At 33.9% G+C, this 21,459-nt stretch overlaps 2 protein-coding genes across 5 annotated transcripts; both read right to left on the bottom strand.

The window, feature by feature from the left end:
• Positions 1-303: 303 nt before the first annotated feature.
• Positions 304-9,468, bottom strand: LOC130625480 (zinc finger protein 286A-like). Of its 4 annotated transcripts, none has more exons than XM_057440581.1 (8): positions 9,201-9,468; positions 6,021-6,267; positions 5,378-5,614; positions 4,373-4,702; positions 4,020-4,289; positions 2,895-3,515; positions 2,187-2,413; positions 304-2,096 (listed from the first exon to the last, which is right to left on the bottom strand). In XM_057440581.1, the coding sequence occupies exons 1-8, from the start codon at positions 9,318-9,320 to the stop codon at positions 1,401-1,403; spliced, it is 2,748 nt and encodes a 915-aa protein (XP_057296564.1). In that variant the 5' UTR covers positions 9,321-9,468; the 3' UTR covers positions 304-1,400. The 4 variants fall into 4 exon arrangements, with proteins under 4 accessions (XP_057296564.1, XP_057296566.1, XP_057296567.1 ...); XM_057440583.1 differs by lacking the exon at positions 9,201-9,468 and adding an exon at positions 7,376-7,752; XM_057440584.1 differs by lacking the exon at positions 9,201-9,468 and adding an exon at positions 6,582-7,243.
• Positions 9,469-12,519: 3,051 nt separating this feature from the next.
• On the bottom strand, positions 12,520-21,351 carry LOC130625610 (eukaryotic translation initiation factor 4E type 3-like). The gene is made up of 8 exons (XM_057440712.1): positions 21,120-21,351; positions 16,550-16,622; positions 16,303-16,394; positions 15,753-15,813; positions 15,601-15,667; positions 14,660-14,754; positions 14,341-14,401; positions 12,520-13,821 (listed from the first exon to the last, which is right to left on the bottom strand). The coding sequence occupies exons 1-8, from the start codon at positions 21,317-21,319 to the stop codon at positions 13,709-13,711; spliced, it is 762 nt and encodes a 253-aa protein (XP_057296695.1). The 5' UTR covers positions 21,320-21,351; the 3' UTR covers positions 12,520-13,708.
• Positions 21,352-21,459: the final 108 nt, after the last annotated feature.

Below are 21,459 nucleotides of genomic sequence, written 5' to 3'. Positions count from 1 at the left end.
TATTTGTTAAGTGCCTTAATTCAGAGCTGAAAGTTACCGCCAGACCCTTTATATAGCCGAGCTTCCTAAGGATAGCCTCGTTTTCAAAATAATTATTCAAATTTAAATAAAATCCAACCAGAACATTATATTGCTCTAAAGACTTCATTTTTGTGGTGATAATTTAATATTCTATCTGAATATCCATATTTGAAGAGCACAGAACATTATAAAATTTTGGATGACGTCATAATTATTATAACTTATGAAATTCGGGAAAGGTGTATTCCAGGGTTAACCGGGGTAATACAAAAATACAAAAGATTGAATACATTAAATATCTTTCCAAGTTAGCACACAACGCAAAATGATTGCAAAGTTAAATTTATATATATACATAATTTATTTTCCGAACCTCGTCCACAGGGCTTCTTAGATTTTTTTTTTATATTCAGTTTCCGTCCTGATGTAAAAAACCTAAAGTCCTAGAGACGAGGTTGTTCTTCCCAATTTCCTGTAAGACGTTGAAAACGTCATTTTAAATATGCGATTACGCTAAAAATTTGAATGGAATAAAAGTAGGTTTTAACTGTGCATTTAACATCCAGCCCTTTCACTAAAAAGTGAAACCAGAACATGCGATTAACAACCAAATATTTTTTCTATTCTTCGAGAACTCCATATTTCCCGGCATGCCACCCTCCCTCCTCCTCAACCTCAGATTAGCACACAATTTTCTATTTGTGAGTATTCTCTAACAGCACAAGACGAAGTTAAATATAGCTGGAAAAATATCCATTCCTCTATTGTTTATACATTCTAATATAAGCGAAAAGTTATAAACACATTCTTTTTTACACAAAAACAAGAAATATAAAACACAGTTCTATGATAGTCCACGTGGCTTTATACTTAAAAATCCACAGCATCTGATAAAGATTTCGCAAAATATATCAATAACACAATCTCTAAAGTTAGTGGGAAGACTTTAGAAAGAATATATTGAAGCTTTAAATAAAAAATGAAATGATACGTACAATTTGTTAAAGAATTTGCTCTCAGCCTTTCAAAAAGGTTTAATGTTCTTATAAAAATATCACACATATAGAACATTGGCGCCGATAGAATCTCATTCTCCACCGTAACGAAAACTAGTTACTAAAACAAAAGCGTCTCTGATTAGTGATTAATCACGTGATCTTGTTTTGCCTATAAGCGTCAGTGGAATGGCAGTACGTCAGGCATTACTTAGAGATAACCAACTTTCATATTTCGGGTTCGGGTTACCTTGATGTGTTGGGGAGTGCAGACAACCCTGTTCAAAACACCATCATCGCTGTCGGCACTTTTTAACAACACTTTGCATTCGATGCGAGCTTGCACAGCAAACCTATAGGTAACACATAACGGTTGTACAATCGTTACTGCGCAGGTCCAAACTTTTGTTGAAACATAGTTGGTATTCCACTTTGATTCCGTATAACAGCCTCACCAATTGCAACTAAATCACTATTTAATAAAGTTGTGAACTGCAGGCTTCCTGGTAGCACGCCCTGTGAGAGTAGATGCAATCCTCTTGAAACAGGGATTTCCCCAGCCTCCACTGTAATAGCCGCGGGCAAACCTTGCTGTTGTTGTTGTTGTTCTTGCACCTCCCGCGTCTGCTGATTGGCGCTATTTTCAGTAATTTGCCGCAACTGTCGATTGATATTCTCTTCTCCACTATCAATGTGTCGCGTCATATTTTGAGACGTGGCGAGATTCTCGCGATTCATGTTATCCCGCATGTTGTTGTCACGATTCAACGTGTCTCGCACCATACTGTCGCGTAGCATACTCTCGCTCAAATGTCGCACCATGTTTTCGGGTATGTGCCGGCTAATTTGAAACTGAGGTGAGCCTGCAGTATGTTGATTGATCGAGTACAATGTCTCGATTCCCGATCTTGCTTGCGACATGTTTTGTTGCTCTGACGACACAGCTTGCTGCGTGGGCGATGCAATCAGCGTTGGTTGTAACCCTAAACTGTTCATCGTTGCCAAGGTAACATGATGTGCCGGCGGCTCGAGGTCTATCTCCTGTACGCCCATACTATCCTTGCGCAATTTCTGACCATTCTAAACAAAAAATTAGGTTAATAACCCCAAATAATTAAGGTGATGTAAGGCTACCACGCAGGACAAATACGCCTGGAACAGAAACATCACCTTATCTCTTTCTTTTTTAACACTAGATGCAGCTCGGGCAAGTCGGGCGGCTGTTTCGGCTTGAACCACTGCTTTATGTTGTTGTATTAGCGGTTCGGGAGCCAGCTCGTCGAACGGTTGTGGTATGTCCGCGTTTTCTACGTTATGTTGTTTTAGCATGTGTTGCAAGAATTTTTTTGGCCCTGGCTGCCCCTTTCCGCATACAGTACAATAATACCTGAAAACGCCTAAAAACAAAATATTTCTCAAAAATTATTGTTCTAATCAGAGAGGTCAAACATCAAACAAAGCAAGTATGACTAAAGAACGGCTTTTCCGAAATGAAATTCCTGTTTCTCGTGAAATTAAATATCCACTAGCCGCCTAATCTTTTTAAACAACCGGTGAGATTGAAGATGCTCGATAGATAGATTTATGTTGGCTAAAACTGACACTTTGAATAGCTTGAATTATGATTTCTCATGACTGTTCACTGCTAATAATTGGACTGACCAACGTCTGTATAAACAATACTACGGAAGCCCATTAGTGCTATTAATCTTGCTTCACAATGTCACCTTAAGTGAAAAAAAAATATTTTATTTTTTACTTGCAAAGACTTGTTTGCTTCAGTTAGAGTGGCAAATTAGACAGCACTAATGGGCTTCCGCACATCTTCCGTGAATGACTGTGTAAGAACACTGATAACAAACGTAACTATCCCCTCACCTGTATGCGAGCGAATATGCTCACGAAGATTATCCGTTCTTGCGAAACTCTTCTCGCACTGATCACATTTGAAGGGCTTTACTTTCGAGTGCGAGTATAAATGACGCGTAAGTTTGTCTTTACGGTAAAAGGTTTTGTCGCAACCGACATGATTTTTAAACGGACACGTGTAGATCGGTCTGTCCGGCGCATGTATCATAAGATGACGCTTCAACTTTTCACGACGCGAAAAACCTTTACCACATACTTCGCAAACAAAATCACGAGTAGCACTATGCATGCCAAGTTTGTGACCTTTCAAGTCCTTGTCCGTTTTAAAACATTTTGCACACTCGTCACATTTATGTATTTTGTCACTGTGGCTGAGTTTATGACGGACCAGAGCTGGCTTGCTTGTTAGTATTCGTTCACATTGATCACAACCATACGTATGACTCTCCCTTGTTGAGTGTTTTTCCAATTTGTCCTCAGTATAGAAACCTTCGTTACATATTTTGCATTTAAATAATTTGGTGTGTTTTCGTTTGTGTTCGATCATTGTCACGCGGTTAGGAAATAATAGCTGACAGATTGGACATCGATGCAATGCATGTCTTCCCCTACCTCTTCCTCGACCACGCCCTAACCAGAATAAACAAAACAGTCAAACACAATATATAAATACGCCTACTTAATATTAACTCCTGATTTTCCTGATATTTCTTTCTTTTTGTAGCTATTTTGTTACACATATTCTAATGAAGTTGCCAATGAAAAGTTAAGTAATACTCAATGCAAATTCCTTAAATCCCTGACATATTGGACAGGCTGTGGCTGAAGAACAACTAGAAGAGAAGTAAAACATTGTATTCACTCCATGTTAACTCCCTACTTTCCTGACTTTCCTGATATTTTTTTGACTGAAATTTCTAAAATTTCTCTAATTTTTTAGGCCATTAGAATTATCCTAAAAAATGTAAGCATATTAATAAAATGTACACCATAAGGCCAAAAAATTTGTTCTTAACGAATAGTAAATGAATAGAACTTGTGGGAGTTTTAAAAGTCAAGATATAAACAATTTGTTGAATGCTGTCAGTGTATATAAGAACTGTGTATGACAAATTTTCTTTGTAGGACTTATACCTCTTCCACGGGAACTAAAATACTTTTGTATGTTTTCCACAGTAGGCAATCCTGATGGATCTAGAGCAGAAAGTAAAATATTCTTTGGGTGCCCATCAACCATCATTTCGTCTGGCAGTCCAGAGTCCAGCTGTGCACCTGTTGCATCTTCATCAGGTTTGTGGCGACGAGGTGGTCGTGACTTTCTTTTGGCTTTGGGTGGCGAATCGTCATCTTGATCAAGCTCTGCTGGCGCTACAGGATAGGATGATTTAGGTGGACGGCCACGTCCTATAAAACACACACATGCAACATTAATGTGTATTAGATAAAACGTTAACATTTCAAACAAAAACAAATAGGCATCAACATACGTCTTTTTACGACATCGTTATTGTCCTCTTTTAAACTTTTCAATGCAGCCATGGACTCTTCGTTTTCAGCTTTAAGCTCATTAACTTTGTCTTCTTCTTCTTTATTTTCGGAGTCCATCCCGGTAGGTGTGCCCATGGGTATAAAAGAGTCGCGAAAAATAGTATTCTTCGCAGCAGCCTCAAGGATATTTTGATTATTCATAGGAGCAACAGGGCTAGTTTGTTTTTCAGTCTTAGGATATTTACAAACTTTTGATGTTTTATGTTGCATGTATTCTTTTAGAGTGTGAAAGACTTGCTTGCACCGACCACACTGATGAACATCTTCATCTAAACATTAAGAAGCACTTCAGACACACAGTCCACTAGGTGTGATATCTTTAGCTGTAGTAAACAATACTGAAAGGCTAATAACATATATATTTATTTCCAATAGACAGAATAAGAGAACTTCTTCCTTATAACCGACTACTGTTCATTTCTCTATTTGTCAACAACCCTAAATTCAACTGCACAGATTCTTTTAACATTTTTTTTTACCAAAAGAAAAATTCTTAAACTTAATGTATTTAATACCGAGTAAGTTAGTAAGTTGTAAAAATTGCTCGAATCTGTAAACTTTGCTTTGTTTTGCTAACGTAAACTGACAATAGCACATGATTAAATAACTTTGGTATAGTAAGATTTAATAAAATTGTTTTAGATGTTAACTTAGTCTAAAACTCTTAAACTGCATAAACAGTAACTCTCAATTTTTCATGTTTCAATTAGATATAAACATACAGGTAAGGGAAGAAGTGTACACACTAAAAGTAGAATTAGTCAGTGTGCAGAAGGGAACAAATTAGAAATAATATAGTAATATAGAACATAGAATAGCAATCATTAATCAGCAAATTAAAAAATATAAAGAAACGCAAACAAACAAACAAATAAAATAAAACAATAAATCAATTCTTGTTTAGATTTTTTAACTACAAGGAAAAACAACCTCTAATATTTTACCTGAGGAGTCGTCATCATTTTCGGTCTGACTTATCAGTCCCTTCTGTGGACTAAGCTTTGTTTCTTCCCGTTCAAAGTTTACTGCTGCATTTTCGTCTGCAGACGATTGTTGCTCAGTGCTGGTCATTGTTTGATGGAGCGATGTGATGGTGAAGTCGTTTGCTGCAGAAAATGTTGTGTTGAATGATGATGTTGTCTTGGTGTAGTCCATTTGTGCATTGTCAGTAAATGAAGAACCTAAATCAAACATAAATAAAAAATTGCTCCTTTCTAAGCTTTTAATGCACCCAGGGTGAGAACATTCAAGCTTACACACAATGGTACCAAACAGCACCAAACACACTAGAACAACAACCTTTGTTGAGTTTGACTGGTGGGTTATTGAGTTATTGATAATAAAATCATAGTAGTATCATAGTAAAATCATTGTTTTATTTGTGGTAAGTTTTATTTAAATCGCAATACACATTTCCTGGCCCCAATTTTTTAATTCTTTTAAAAATTTATAATATATAATATTATAATATATAATATATTTATTTATACAAGAGCAAATTTTTTTATTGAATTTACAGGCATTGCACCTAGAAAAACAACCAGAAAGTTAAAAACTCCAATGAGCAAGTGCATGTAAGCATTTTACCTGGTAAACCAAACCCACTACTTGGAGGAAAGTTTGGACTTGAAGCATAACTTTCAGCGCTGGTGATTGAAAATGGATTCTGCTGTTGTTGATGTTGTGAGTCTACTTGATGAAGTTGCTGCTGAGCATGCAGATTTTGATTACTGAAGCCATGTTGTAAAACAAAACCTTGTTCATCGGCTGTCATCATTCTGTGTTGTTGGAGCATTGTGTTATTTTGGAACTGATGTTGTGTGTGGTGTTGAGCCTGTGTTTAGTAATAAAAACAACTTAATGTGCAATACTTTAACAAGATTTGTGAAAATAAGCATATGCAAAAATCAGTAACAATATAGTAAACACTTTTAGAGAGGGAAATAAATTTTGTTTATATACCATATTTACTCTGAAGGATTAGTGGTTCAACCTTACACATTAAGGCAGGTTTATAACTACAACGTTTTTTATATTGAAAAATGAATGGACAATGAATCTAAACTTATTAGTTTCTTTCTGATCCAGTATCTCCAAAAAAAAAATTTTTTTGTCAAAGAACATGGAGAACATGCTTAAATATCTTACCTAATTCACACTAAAAGCTTCACCTCTACACGTTTTGTGTAGACTTGTGGAAGACCCAGATAGGCCACTGAATTCTTTATCAGTCTAGATTTGTGCTTGCACCTTGTTGCACGTTTAATAAAATTAATAACTATATATTTAACTAAAGGAGACAAATGTCAAGAAAAGGTTTGTCAATCTTGTCTCCATGGATGGTTTTTACTTTTTAATATTGAGAAGGCAACATCATCCCAACATCAAAAGTTAAGGGGCCCTTGGGAGAGGTCAACGCCTTGCTGAAAAAAGCTTAGAATTCTTAGCCACCATATTCTTCAAAGTAAGTACATCTTTTTAAAAAAACCTGTTAAATCTGTTTTCTGGCTGGTTGCTTTTCTCTTTGGAGCATTTTCAGCCTACTAATATGAACATAGCTCCCAAACTCATTCCCAGCACCACGTCTCTTTTTCCAAATCTGGACAGGGTGATGTTTGTCTTACCATCCCTATTTGGAAGAAAGAGACAACAGGTGCTGCAAATGAGGTTGAAGAACTTCAAAATTCAGCGTTATATACAGCCTTATATACAGTTCTTATATACAGAACTTCTCAATGCCACCAATAAACGACCACAAGTAAAAACAAAATTGATTTCTTTAGATTGTAAGAAAATTCATATCCTAAAATATTCTAATCATATGACGAAATACTTTTTAGCTTTATAAGCAACAACTGGGGCAAATTTTTAAAAGTTTCACCAACTGAAAATATCAAAGAGACAACAGGCTCTGAAAACAAGGTATGAATTTGACAACTTACAGTATATAATGCAATTCATTCAATTAGTCATTCCTAAATTTTCAAAAGTTCAGCTTCACACAATCTATACATTATTTTATGTCAGCACAGGAAAATATTGTTCTTTCTTTTTTTATGATAGCATACGGTCGTATAAGTTCTCCAGGCAGGTAAGTTTTCCAGCTTCAAAATTCTTTGTGATGGTGCTTCCTCACAAGTGACATTGCATCTCCTGCTACTTTTTCATAGTTAGTGATAGTATACTTCTATAGTGTAACAATCACTAAGTACATACTCCAACATAGCACAAAGAAAATCATACTTTAAACTGAAGAAGACATTAAACTGAAGAAGTATGTGACGGCCTTGTACGTTTGCCATGCATAAAGTCTTAATGATTTTAACACTTTTTTTATGTGGTACTAAATTATTAAAACATGACATCTTCTCACAACATATGCTGATATTTGTTGAAAAATAATAAAAAAACGATATGGCAAATTGATACGACGCATGGCGAATTTACAAGTCATTCATAAAGCAAACAGTTTTTAAAATAGGTGATGAGCGCTTAAGGCAGGGCGATACTGTGAAGTGTCATGTTACGCAGCAAGAGTTTGGCTATCATTTAGTACAAGAATTGTGGCCTATGTGATAGCAGGCAGATTTCTAGGTAAGTTTTTTGAAATTGTGGCAAAGTTATACAGCCGTAAGCTAGCTATAAATCTTTTTAATTTGAAAATGAAATCTTCTGGTCGAAATGTCACATGGTACCACTTTTAGTTGAGGCAAAACACACACTTTTTTGGTCAAACTCTCACAGAAGAAGCTTTAATTAAACAAGAACCACAAGAATAATGAATAAAAGTAAAGCTATATTAGCGAAAACTCTGTAAAACTAAACAAGCCTGAAATATGTCAGGCTTAAATATACATGAAAAGGTGACAACGTAAATGGCGTGTTATCCAAAAAATCATAATGGCTAACCTAAAAAAATGCTGATCTGTAATTAGTTTAAGCATACGTCCTTGTGACATTTGTTGATCGGGAAAATAGAAAGCTGCTTGTTTTGAACAAACGCAGTAATTCTTGAAATAATCATGCTTGCTTTATTCGAATACATCATTTGTTTACATCTTTTTCACCCGCTAAAGTTTTTTGCTTCAGAGAGGAAGGCTGTCATAAAAATAGCAAAAAGGGTACATTTCTAAGTAAATTTTAACAAATTATTTACAACAATTATAAAAATCTGTAATAGTTTAACTTTAAATGAATATTAGCTATGACAATAGAAAAGTTTTTAAGGTAGATGGTAACCCTTGACTTTAAAATTTGGCTCTACCAAAATCTCCTGGGGGTTAAAAAAGAAGCAACACCTTTTTTATGCTGGCTAGGGTAGTCACAACTTATCTTTAGAAAATGAAAGTGATTTTGCTGCATACAGCTAGAGACAAAATCCAAGATATTGTAAGGGGGCAGCTGCTGAATTTGTTTTTCTTGTAGGCATTTTTTCAGCAACAAGTCATGGATGAATAGCTTCATTGCCACAGGACCAGAAAAAGTAAAGTTTTAAACTTCACAGACCCAGTAAAACCATCAAAAAATGAATCAATTGCTATAAGTATCTAAGCTACATCCTGGTCTGGAATTTAAGTGCACGCGACGGGGACAACAAAATACATTTATAGTTCCCTGAAAAAATACGACTACAGGGGGAATATGGATCCACAAAAGCCATATTTTTAGGGTGTTTATTCAATGAGTATTTATAAATTCTGGAAAAAACACAAAAATACACCATACTAAATGACAGAGAAATGTTATGAAAGGAAGAAATTTAAATACCTGAGAAATTTTTAGCTTTAAATTAGTTCCACCAGGTTCTTCTTCACCCAGAGAACCGCCATTTTGTGCCTGTGGATGGGTGTTCTCTATATGCAACTCACTTCTTGACAAACTTTCCATAATTTAAAAAAATTGAATCAACTTTTTTAACTCAATTAATTCTTTCTTTTTTAACACGTAACTATTAGGTTTATTACTGGTAACATTTCAAGTTCTCACAAAAATATATATTTATTTCAGCTGTTTCTACATTACAAAGAATGTTAATAAACCTCCTGATTAAAATATTCGTCAAAACTCTTGCGGGGGGTTGTAAAACAACACCGACAAACTTTCAATTGTTAATGATAATTTATGCAAGAAATTATGTGAACTGTAGAATAATTATGGAGCAGCCTAGTGCTCATTATTCCCAGTAATAGTTGGGCCATAAGTGTAGTAAAAGCATCAATGCGCAAAGAAATGTAGAAATTTACAAAAAGTATCCGACTGGGGATAATTGTGAGTGACGCTGTTTGATTTGTGCTTATTATTTAATTTCCAACAAATTTTTCACCCAATAGCGTTCCCGGACTTGCTAGATCAACTTCGTTCCCAGTCCTGGGATTGATGTTCTCGCTGATATAGTATTGCATGCGGAAAACGTGTAAAGAGGAAGTTCTGGACAAGATTGATCTTTCTTGTTTGTGTGTTATGTTTAGCAATTGGATCTCTTTGCTCACATAAACACCGCATATATACCTACCTTTTGCCTTTTGTTTTCTTTACGCGAACTTTGTTCTGCCATAAACTTTTTTGGCTCCCAACTAAAACTGAATTTCCACTCAGTTGCAAAATGGAGCAAAACAAGAATAATTAACCATCTGGTAATTATTCTTTTGTTTTTGCTTTATCCTGACGAAATAACCTCAATTTTCAGTTTGGATCGGAACGGAAGATTTCATCCATCAATTCCGTCATTTTTCCGTTCCGAAACGTTCTATTGCGTTTTTGAGTAGAAATTCACATTTAAACTGATAATGACACATTGGAATAGTTATAAGTTTTAACTGTCGCATTCGCAAACAAAAATAATAAAGCCGGTTGTCTGGGAAAACCTCTAGCGTATTATTAAATATCTTGATAAATTTTATTTGATCGTATTCTGTGGACTTTATATAAGCTACTTTACTCTCGACCCCAGAGCTCTTTTTGAGATAAACTCTAAAATGGAGGTTTTAATCTCAAAGTGCACTATGGACGAGAATGTAGGTTACTGCAAAATAAATAATAATACTGCCATTTGGAAGGATTGTGGTTTGTAACTTATATACTTATAAGAACTGTACATCCTCCTTGATCTCAGGGTTTGTTATGTGACGCTTGTAAACCCTTACCACATCGTCGCCACCCTCAATTTCGAAAAGACGAGAATGAACGCTTGGAAAGGAAGTTGAAAATCTTGCCGATTTTTTTATTATTATTATTATTACACCCGTTTTTTGTTTTTGTTGCTGTTTTAAACTTCGAGCGAAATTGATTGTGTCAATTTTTAAGGAAACGTATTTTTTAACCAAAAGTATAGTTTCGCCTATTCCGGTCAATAAATATAGCCATGGTTAAAATCTAAAGAAATTCTACGAAACAGTAAACACTTCACCAATATACACAAATATACGGTATAAGCAACTTACAGCAAATGCTTTATAGCTACATAACACCGTTATATTCGTGAGACTAGCAAGCACATTCAGTGCAGGAATGCCACCCAAATTTACAAACCAAATTCCCTGATTTAAAAATGTAAAAAAAGACATGATTTTCTCTGATTTCATGTAGCTAGCCGAAAGGAAGGGGAGAACAAGAAAATACAAAAATTAGATAGCAACAGTTTCGTCCTTATAGCAATCTATAAACATTATGCAGCTGGTTTACAGTAGGCAAATCAACAGATAAAAGGGTTTTCTGTTTTTTATGTGAGAAAGCATGACAGTAAGCTGTAACTTTTTTTAGTGTGACTATAAAAAGTATTTCCAAACCTTATATGTAAACAATGCAAACAAAATGAATATGAACAACCAAGCAACAAAGTGTAAAGTCAAAGTTTCTTTTTTTAAGATTAAGCAAAAAAAAAGTGTCCAAATAGGTATATAACAAAAGAGTTTTTTTCACTGTTAGTCCAAACAAAATTATTAAACCATGGATTCTATTCTATTTTCTACTTATACATTCCCTCTTCTCATGCAACAATCCAAGAGAACTGTCGATAGTAGAACACAATTCCCTCTCATTCTCTTCTGCTTTGCGCTGTCTCCTTAGAAAGAAGATTTAACATTTACCAAATCATTCAATTCACTAGCTTTTTTAGCTAACTCTTTATTACAAAGTTTTAAATCTGCTATTTCATCATCAACAATGGAAAGTTGTCTATTTCCTACTTCCTTTTTTGCTTTTCGTCGTCCAGGTACAACCTAAATCGAGATTGAGCCAATTTTCTAGTTGGAGCATGAGAAACAATGTCCGCTTCATATGGTTTTAAATTTTAAGATACTAAATTATCCTTAACCTTCCTTCGGAAGGTAAAAACAATTCTTTCGTATTTTCGAAAAGCATTGCAGTGGTAACAAATCCTCCTTCACCAAGTATGTTCCACATGAAAGATCATTTCACAGAAGTTCACACGAAACAAACTCACTGATTAACATTAATTTACAAATTAGGAAGTGACTCTAACAAAATTCCCTGGTTTCCCCATTATTTGTTAATATTTTATACCGCATTGCGTGCGTCTCGCTACCCGCGCAGCTAAGCAACCATTTTGCGTGTCAGAAAGACAGACGTATACGGGTATTATTATTTGAAAATATTGTCCTTTCCTATTCCCTGTTCCGCTGGCAAACCCGGAGGTGAATTTAGAAGCTGTTTATATGAAGCATGGTTTTCGGGTTAAACAAGTCAGCGCAGCAAAACTAGACCGCACCGAAATGTGTTTACATAATAAGCCAGTCAACCCGCCGTGATCTCCGTGAAATTTGCAGTCAAACTGGTGCGCATTTTTTCTAAAAACGAACCGAGTTATCCCGTTTAGACACGATTGTTTTTATCCGCGAAATCTGTTTTTCAAGTTTCTTTTTTTCTGCACCGGTTACTATTGACATTGTACTTAAAGTATGAACTTGACTACTTACTGGCTCAGGCTTTTTGCATATAAACACGATCTAAAAAACACCCTGGCTTGTTTGCCGAGGATTTTAACGGCCTAACTGCGAAATTTCAAGACCAACCAAACAAACATGGAATTAAATATCAGAGTAGACAAAATACAAAAACAAACCAAACATTTTAAGATGGCTAAAAATATTTTCACTGACTATAATAATACATGACAGAAAAGGAAAATGTTTTCCGGGATGTTGTCAAAGCGAGTTACGTTACAGTGCACAGGGAAATAATTAGGACCACTAAATTGAAAAAACAGGTAAAGTTATAAAAAGAAACGTGAAAGTTATTTAGATAAAACTGAGGGAACAGTGATATCACACAAAAAGATGAACGCAAACAAAGACAAAAAAATAACACAAAGTTGTTGTCATTGTAGACACGCTTTCTTATAAGAACAATGTTTTAAGAACACCAGCCTCAGATTTTGCCGAGAAATAAGAACAACATGAAAACAGCTTTAGGCTCAAATAAACTGCTATAAAATAAGTACAATCCAGAATATAAGTCTGTTTTAAATCTCTCAAGCTACCGATTATCGATTTATCACCAACACGATTATAGAACTCTATTAGCAACAAAAACACTTCCGAAGCAGTGTTCTTACTTTTACGAACAAAATAAGAACATATCAGCCTAAAAAATAAGAACAGTAAGCAGATGTTACAGGTTCTTATAAAAAGCCGTGTGTAGTTCAAAACTCAAGGTAATTTGGGAAAATTCGAGTAGCAAGGAACCAACCCTGAATGGTTAGTAAGTTTAAATCGTTCTTTAGAGACACTAAAATCAGCCAACAAGCCAGACGCAATTTAGAGAAGCGATATTTTGTTTCGGTTAAAAAAGAAATTTTTCCTTTTGCCCTTTTGTCACACACATATCAAATTCTTATTTACAAATTTACAAGTTATACAGCTGCCAACCACAGGGAACTGGTAATTAAGTGGCATATTATAATTACATTACGCATAAAAACATGGCAGACGAAGTGACGTAGACATCAGAAAAACAACAGTAAAAAAGTGTAAAAAAAACAACAACAACAACATTAACAACAAAATTTCGTGTAAAATTAAAAGTGGGGACACAAAATTCTTATTTACAATTTTAAAAAGACATTATGTTTCATCATTGCAAACATATATAGCGAATGAATGCTCTACAAAAAAATAAAATCCTAGTTACAACATAGAGAAAGAGACTGACACGAAGTAGGACCGAGGTGTAGTTGAACAGGTCATGAATAGGCTGGATTTGAGCAGGTGTTGCAGCCGTCATACGGCGAATAAACAAAAACAAAACAGAGTTAATTATTATCTCGACGAGAAGGGGCTTGAACGAAGATTTCCAAACGGCGACTGGCCACCACCCGAAGACTTGCGATTTCTTCCCGATGTTAACTCGAACGCTTCATGTGCTTGGTGTTCTAAAATAAACAAACGGACGTATTAGTATAACAAAAGTAAACAAAGGCAAAAATCCCTGACTCTACCTTAAGAATTCCCTTCACAGTCAACGTACCATCTTGAAAGATTTTTCCTGCAGTACAGGTTAAGCCTGCTCTACTTTAAGGGGAGAAAAATACGTTCTAAAATTTTCCTTATGAAATTTTCTCCCATTAAAATTTCCGTTGCTCTTTTACCGGGTACTGGTCAATCTTTTTACAAATAATTTTTCTTTGCTGTAAGGATTTTGAGCTAATTTTACAAAATATAGAAGTGTAATATATATTCTGAAATTCATTGTAACCACTTGCGATCGAACAACCCATTCTCCCCTGGTCACACGCATCCTATTTTAACTGACCTATTTTGTATATCTTCTTTGCTTGTCGGAGAATCCGTATTAAAAATGGCAGACATGTCACTGCTTTATTGTTACACCTATTAAACAGCTTACCATAAATTAGTAAGATCTGAGCATAAATAAACTGTATGCTACTTACGTTTATAAAAAGCGCCTGTTGTGTCAAAGTCTGGGATGATCTTTGCAAGTTTATCTAAAACCTGTAAGGTAACAAGCACATTCAGATAACAGACGGTTAAACAAACAGAGGATTATTTAGTACTACATGTCATCTTTAAGCCAATTTTGTTGCTCATCATTTCTAAAATATTTTTATGCACTGACTCAACGAGCTTAACCAGTGGGGATAAATTCGAACTATTCATTGATTCTTCTCTTATAAAACAAACTTGAATATAACTAATATGATTCGTTATAATTCTTGTATGAAACAACAGAGTGCAACTTTACAAACATACCTTTGCCTCGTTTATTTGAGTGCTATCGTTGTTCCAAATCTGCAAGATGTCATCCCTATCTCGAACACTAACACTTGCACCAACAATCAGATCACCTAATAAACAAATAACCAGTGACAAAGTAATTTTTAGGGCATGTTGACAGAAGGTCTATTGTGATAAAACACTTTGGCGACTCATAGCTTGTAAAGTACACGTCAAATTAACGATTTTGCTTTTAACTACCCTCCTGGAATGTCAATGATAATTTATTTAGTTGATCAAGTTAACGATAATGTTTGGATAATCGAGCCCAAATTGTGTTAATAAAACAAATTTATATGCAGAGGCTTAGAGCAGTCAATGTTAGGCACGAAGAAAAACAATTAACATGGAACAGATAAATTTTCAAAACAGAAATAGTCTATGCACCATAATATCTATTCCCATGAAATGTTATATTGACGTGTAGCATATACTTTCTTCAATTGGCGAGTTGTCACACTTGAGTTACAAATAATGGCTACTTAAAAATTCAATTGTCTGAAAATGCTAGCCTAAAATCCCAACCCAAACACATTTCCAATATCCTAAAGTTATGCTCTAATGTTTTATAAATTCTCAGTTCGGGCAAAGCAATAATCTTACAACATTTTAGAAATGGAGTTAAGATTAATATTTTTTAATAATGCCTGTATTCTATCTGTAACGAAAGGTGATTTTTCGCTAAGGATACACAAAGTATTTTTGACCAAAATAGCAACTGTGATTTATTTTAATAATATCTGTAAATTTTTAACAAGATAACTACTTTTTCTTTTTATTAAAGTCAATCTTTTAAAGAAGAACACAGGCTAGTCAAAAATTCAGTTTGAAACTTTGTCCAAACATTATTGCATCAAAATTTAATGTCCGAAATTACTTGTTAAGAATTTTTCAACTTTAAAGTATATAGAACGTACCTTTTCCAACAGCACCATCAAACTGTTCTCCTATAAGTGCCAACAGCAACTCCTTCCAAACAGTACTCTAAAGATTGATGTCAAGATTATATATATATTTTTTTAATTCCCACATTTAAACATGAGGAAATGATAAGAAAACATAAACGCACAGTTTTGTTTTTTGGGCATCTCATCTTCCAATAACCACCTTTAACGTTGCATTCATCTTCCCTAAGTAAGGTTATACACAATTTGTTAATGGAACTCGATTTGTCCAAATTATATAGAGCATTAAAACTTGGTGGTAATATACAAAATAGATTTTTGCTTTGTTTTTTTTGAAAACATTGGTAAAAGAGTCTATAAATTACGTTACTAAATAAATTTCAGTCAAAACAAAATTTTTTTTTTTCTTTTCGTTTGTATAAGGAGATTTTGTGGCAATAAAATTCCAGGGAGTTCCTTCCCACATCTACTTTTTATCTTGTTTTTATAGCGCCCTACAGTTTGTTAGTTTTTTTGTTGTTGACTTTTTTGAAATTAAAGTTGATGCTTAAAACATGCGTTAGTATGATACAATTGTTAAATTTGATAAATCGAATTAAATTAATGCAACTGTGTACCACTACCCTAAGAAGATATGTTTTTTCACTGACTGCTGTTAATTTAAAAAAATCAGATATCGTGCTTCACTGCAAAATCATTGAAAAGTACACCCACCATAACGGACGCCTCTCGTCTCGCATTAAATGATAGCTACCAAGACCAATCTCACCAACAAGAGGTATGTTGTTGTAGACACTCCAAAATCCCTAAAAAACATCCGAGGATTCAAATACATTACATCACACTACCAACAGGATTCAAATTACTTACCGACAAAACAAATTTACAAATAAAAAAGTACTCTGAAGAAAGAAAAATGAAAAAAAAATATTGCAACTGAATGTTCAGAAAAATGTTTTACCTCCACTGTTCTTACTGTATAAATTTTCTTTAAGTTTGCTTCGTATTCAGCAGCAGACAAACCACGTTTGTAACTGAAATAGAGTTTCAAAAGTTAAACTTTTATATACATACAAGTACTGCACAAGAAAAAAATCATGTTGTATTTTTATTGATGTGTAAAAAGCATAGAAAGTAATTTTAGGACAAAGCTTTTCAGTGCAATAAAACACAACTTTTAATTAAAATTCTAACATGTACTGCGCTGTGGTGGAACTATATAAATTACAAAGTTCTGTATATGCGTTTGCATATAGGCCAAAGTGGCTATTTACAGTACTGGAAAAAGGTTGTTTAACATATCGAGCTTGCAACGTGAGCGGACTCCCTCAATACGCAATGTACCGTGTTTATAATAATAAGAAACAGTTAAAATAAGTTGTCGCGATCTATCGAGAATCTAGTATCGTGACAAAATCTGTCTCGATGTGTCACAATGGTAGGTGCTAATGAGAATAAAGAGAAAGTTTTTTTTGTTTCAAACAACGCTGCTTTATCTTTTATTTTATTTTAAATATGTGTTTTTTATAAGAAACTTTTTAACTTTCGTATTTATTGAAGTAAACCTAGCGCATTGCTTTTTCAACGTATTTTTTTTCTGTTACTGAGACACATGCAAATAACAAACAAATATCACGAGGCAGAAAAGAAGAGAAGGAAACTGCGCTGGTTTAAAAGGAAAAAAACAATTAGATATTAATTGACTAAATTTAATTGAGCAATATGTTTTTTCTCTTCACGTGATGGGTGCTGCAGAAAAGAATTTAGTTTGGAAGAAGTACAAAGACGCCATAAATGAAGCAGCACGAAGAAAAGAACTTTTTTTATAGTTTATTTTTTTTAATTATTTCTTATGTAAATATGTTTTCTCTAAAAAAATGTTTTCCACAATTCCGATTGCAATCTGTCTTTGTCACCCTTTAACATATAAAAAGTCCTGGTACATTTGAGGTTGCCTAGTGAATAACTTAGTACCGGCGAAATAAATAGGAAAACAGTAAGCCTATCTTTGTGCTTTTGTATTACCCAGCAGACACATCAGTCGAATAATGTTTTTGACCTTTTTTAGTATCTAAAAAAAAAAGAAATCATAAGAAAAAGACTAGTTACGTTAGCTCTTTCCCAGTGGGTACATCATGAAAAACCAATTTATTTAAAAGTGTTCGCTCATCAAAGTTTTTAATCCATGTGTGTAAAATAAAAACATTTTCTGCATAAACAAGATCATCGAAAGTGTGTAAGATCAACCAGACATGTGGAAATATAGTTCATATTAATTAAATACACACAATCTCTGTAATGTTTTCTAAAGGAAGATTATTGCTAGCTGCACACCCTCAATTGTTATGTGTAAGTTAAAAAATAAAACACAAAGGAAGTATAATTATATTTAAACATCCGCGATCATTGTTAAAAACACTTTTATGTTTAAAATAGTTCTATTATGAAAAAGTGTTAATGGCCTCGATAGCTCCGAGAATGATATCGAGACGAATGCATCGCGAAGCCCTCTCAATGCAATTTGAAAGGAAAAAAACATCTATTGCGGATCGAGAATACCGTTGCGATACGCGAAGCGCGATGTTAAACAACCTTTTTCCAGTACTGTACGATTGAACAAGCCAATGGTCATTGATCTATGGTGTTCCCAGGTTACATCTAGATGGTGGTTTAATTGGTTACATTGCCGATTTTTTTGCGAACCGACTTTAGGGATCTCAAAATGTTTGTATGTTTTTTTCGTATAATTATACGAACGCTACGAAGTACTTCGTTTTGTTAAACAAATGTCATATGAAGTGCTTTGTTTAAAATAAAAAATGAAAACGAAGTTTATACGAATTTTTTTAATATATAGTACGAACTTAAACAAAGTTTTTTTATCATACAAAATGAAATGATACGAACTGTAAAGGAAAAAACTCACTTGATGAGTAGTCTCAGAAAAACCCTTATAATTTATCAATACTTTTATATTTTTTTTTTATGTTTTTTGTTTCTGAATCCTTGATGAAAGAATTTTTTGATGGTGCTATTTTCGTGAGATGGTAATTTTCCAAAAAGAAAATATAATGAAATAAACACACACCAATTTTTTTTCACCGTACGTTTTAAAATGGCTTCTTTTTCCGAACACGTGGTCGCAGACTTCTCGTTTTTGCACAATTATATTCAGCATAAATTAAATTCAAAAATGTTCCCGGTTATTTTTTTCTAATAACGTTGTTATGAAATTATTTGTAATTTTATATAATCATTCATAAAAAATGCATATTTTTTTCTTTCTGTCATCATAATTCGCTATTCAGTAATTTATACAAAAAAATCCGAGAACCTTTTGTGCATAATTTATTCAGCTACCGAAAATTTCAATGAGCCAATAGGAAGCTTTCGGAAAAAGAGACCACTAACGTAAAGGCATATATGCAAAAATTTACTAACTAGATATTAGTTTTTAAAGATTTTCGTAGGTGTTATAAAAATGTGTGAAGTGAGTATGCAGAAAGATGATAGAAGTGCAAACTTTTTCTTTATGCTGAATATCCATACACGCGCTCAGAATCATAAATAGACAGAAGTCAGGGTTACAAGAGACAGCTCATATGCAAATTCCTTAACTTTGATTTTTTTTAATTCGATAGTGAAAGTAAACTATCTAAAAAATATTATTAAGCATATTTTTATACGGTTACGGTTCCATATTATGCATAATGTTTACAAAAAATATGCTTAACTCATTTTGCACATATTTTTTAGCTCTAAAAAGGCTTTTTCCAGAAAAATAGAATGTTCCAAATATTTTCATAGACTATAAATTATGTCATTGGAAAGAGAATTTTTTTTTCTATATGTCATGATTTTTTTGCAAAAAACCTAAAAAAAAAATTGTTTCCTTTACAGTAACCTTAAACGAATTTTATTAAAATACGAAAGAAATGATACAAACTTTACACAAAACCAGAAATAAAAGAAGTAAAATATACAAGGTTGACTTTGAAAAGACTAAAAAAATTGCATATTCATAGGTTCAATCTACACAATCTACGGCGATCTTTTAATTTTCTACGATCCCCTTTTTTATGATTTTTAAACGATATATGGCTGTCTTTTCGTTTTCTATGATCCTGTTTTCATGATTTTTAAACGATCTATGGCGATCTCTTAGCTTCTACGATGCCGTTTTTCATGATTTTTAAACGATCTATGGCAAACTTTTCGTTTACTACAATCCCGTTTTCATGATTTTTAAACGATCTATGGCGATCTCTTCGTTTTCTACTACACCGTTTTCACGATTTTTAAACGATCTATTATAGATTTTCAGAGAATAAAAACTTTTTGGAATTTTTTTTCTTAATTATTATCTTCTCTGTATGGGCATTTTAATAATTTTAGTTCCAATCTTTTTTTTACTTCAACTGCAGTCTGTTCTTTATATTTTTGTATATGCATGTCCATAGCATGTCCATTTGATGCAAAATCAAAACATTACGACACGTGGCAACTAATGTATTTGAGAACATAGCTAGATACAGTAAACGTAAAAAAATTACAGCAACCCCACATGAAGGAAGATTGGGGGATAGGCAGGATTTTTTTTTTAACCTATGCCAATGGTGGTTTTCCTAGAGAGGTAAGAATAACAAAGAGGCAGGAATAATGAAGTAAATCATATAACTTAATTTTTTTTACCTTTTCTACATGTAGCTGGCTACCTACTAATACAGTCAGGGATAACCGCAAATTAGGCTATGATAGTCTAATTAGTCTACGATAGCCTATTTAGGCGATTTATCTCTCCTAATTAGGCTATCAACATGGTTTTTGCTGCCTATCGCTGTTCTGTTACATAGTCGCAATGATTTTATTAGCTAAAAACATTCTATAGAACCTCCTTTCGGTGGTCCAAATATATTTTTCTTTATTATTTGCGCTGTCAGAAGATATAGCGTTTAGTTTGTTTCGATTAAGAATGCATGCGCTGTTACGGCTTCTTTGTTTTACGGCCACGGTTGCTTCTGGAAAATATTGGCGCGAAATAACCTTCTGATAAGATATCATAGCTTAATTAGTCTAGCATAGCCTAATTAACAGATAGAAAGTCTTTTGGCCTATAATTTTTAGTTCCGCGAAGCAAATTACATGAAATTTTACTTGACCAAAGACGACTTGACAGGCCACTGGATAGCTAAAAAAACATGGCGCGACTATACGTCGTTTCCGTTATATTTAACAAAGAAGATAGCAAATCGCCTAAATAGGAGATACTCGCCTAAATAGTCTATGAAAAATCTCCTAACTAAGCTACTAGCCTAATTTGGCGTGATAGCCTAATTTGCGGTTTTCCCTGACTGTAATATGCCAATGTTTTTAACACAAAATCAAAACAATACACATCACATTACATTGTAGGAAGTATCAGAGAAATATGTCGTAAAATAGCTTAACTGTTAATGCTAATTGACCTTGACCCAAATGCAGTTCCACAAAATATTTCTAAACTTTTCAATTTATTTTAAAATAAGACTCACCGGTCATACCAGAAAGTCCATGGTGTTTTTAAGGGTACGCCAAGCTTTTCAGTGTCAGCAAGTGACACCACTGATGTAGGTGAAAGCTTGGGACTTGCAATTATACTTAGGTCATTTGGCTCTTGTACCTTAAGAGTCTGATTTTGTCGTCCAGGTATGCCAATTGAGTCGCTTGATGTTTTTCCCAGACTGGCAGCCATGATTTATTCGCCTGCAAGCAAAAAATTAGAGGCCTGGGAAGTATAAACTAAACCTGGTTATTCGGCTGCGACATCATTTAGTTGTTATATTAGGTATTAGATATATTCAATATACAACACAACCTAAATATACCATCATA

This window comes from Hydractinia symbiolongicarpus, chromosome 14 (genome assembly GCF_029227915.1).
Source record: "Hydractinia symbiolongicarpus strain clone_291-10 chromosome 14, HSymV2.1, whole genome shotgun sequence".
Lineage (NCBI taxonomy): Eukaryota > Metazoa > Cnidaria > Hydrozoa > Anthoathecata > Hydractiniidae > Hydractinia > Hydractinia symbiolongicarpus.
This window is presented reverse-complemented; position numbering and strand designations above follow the sequence as displayed.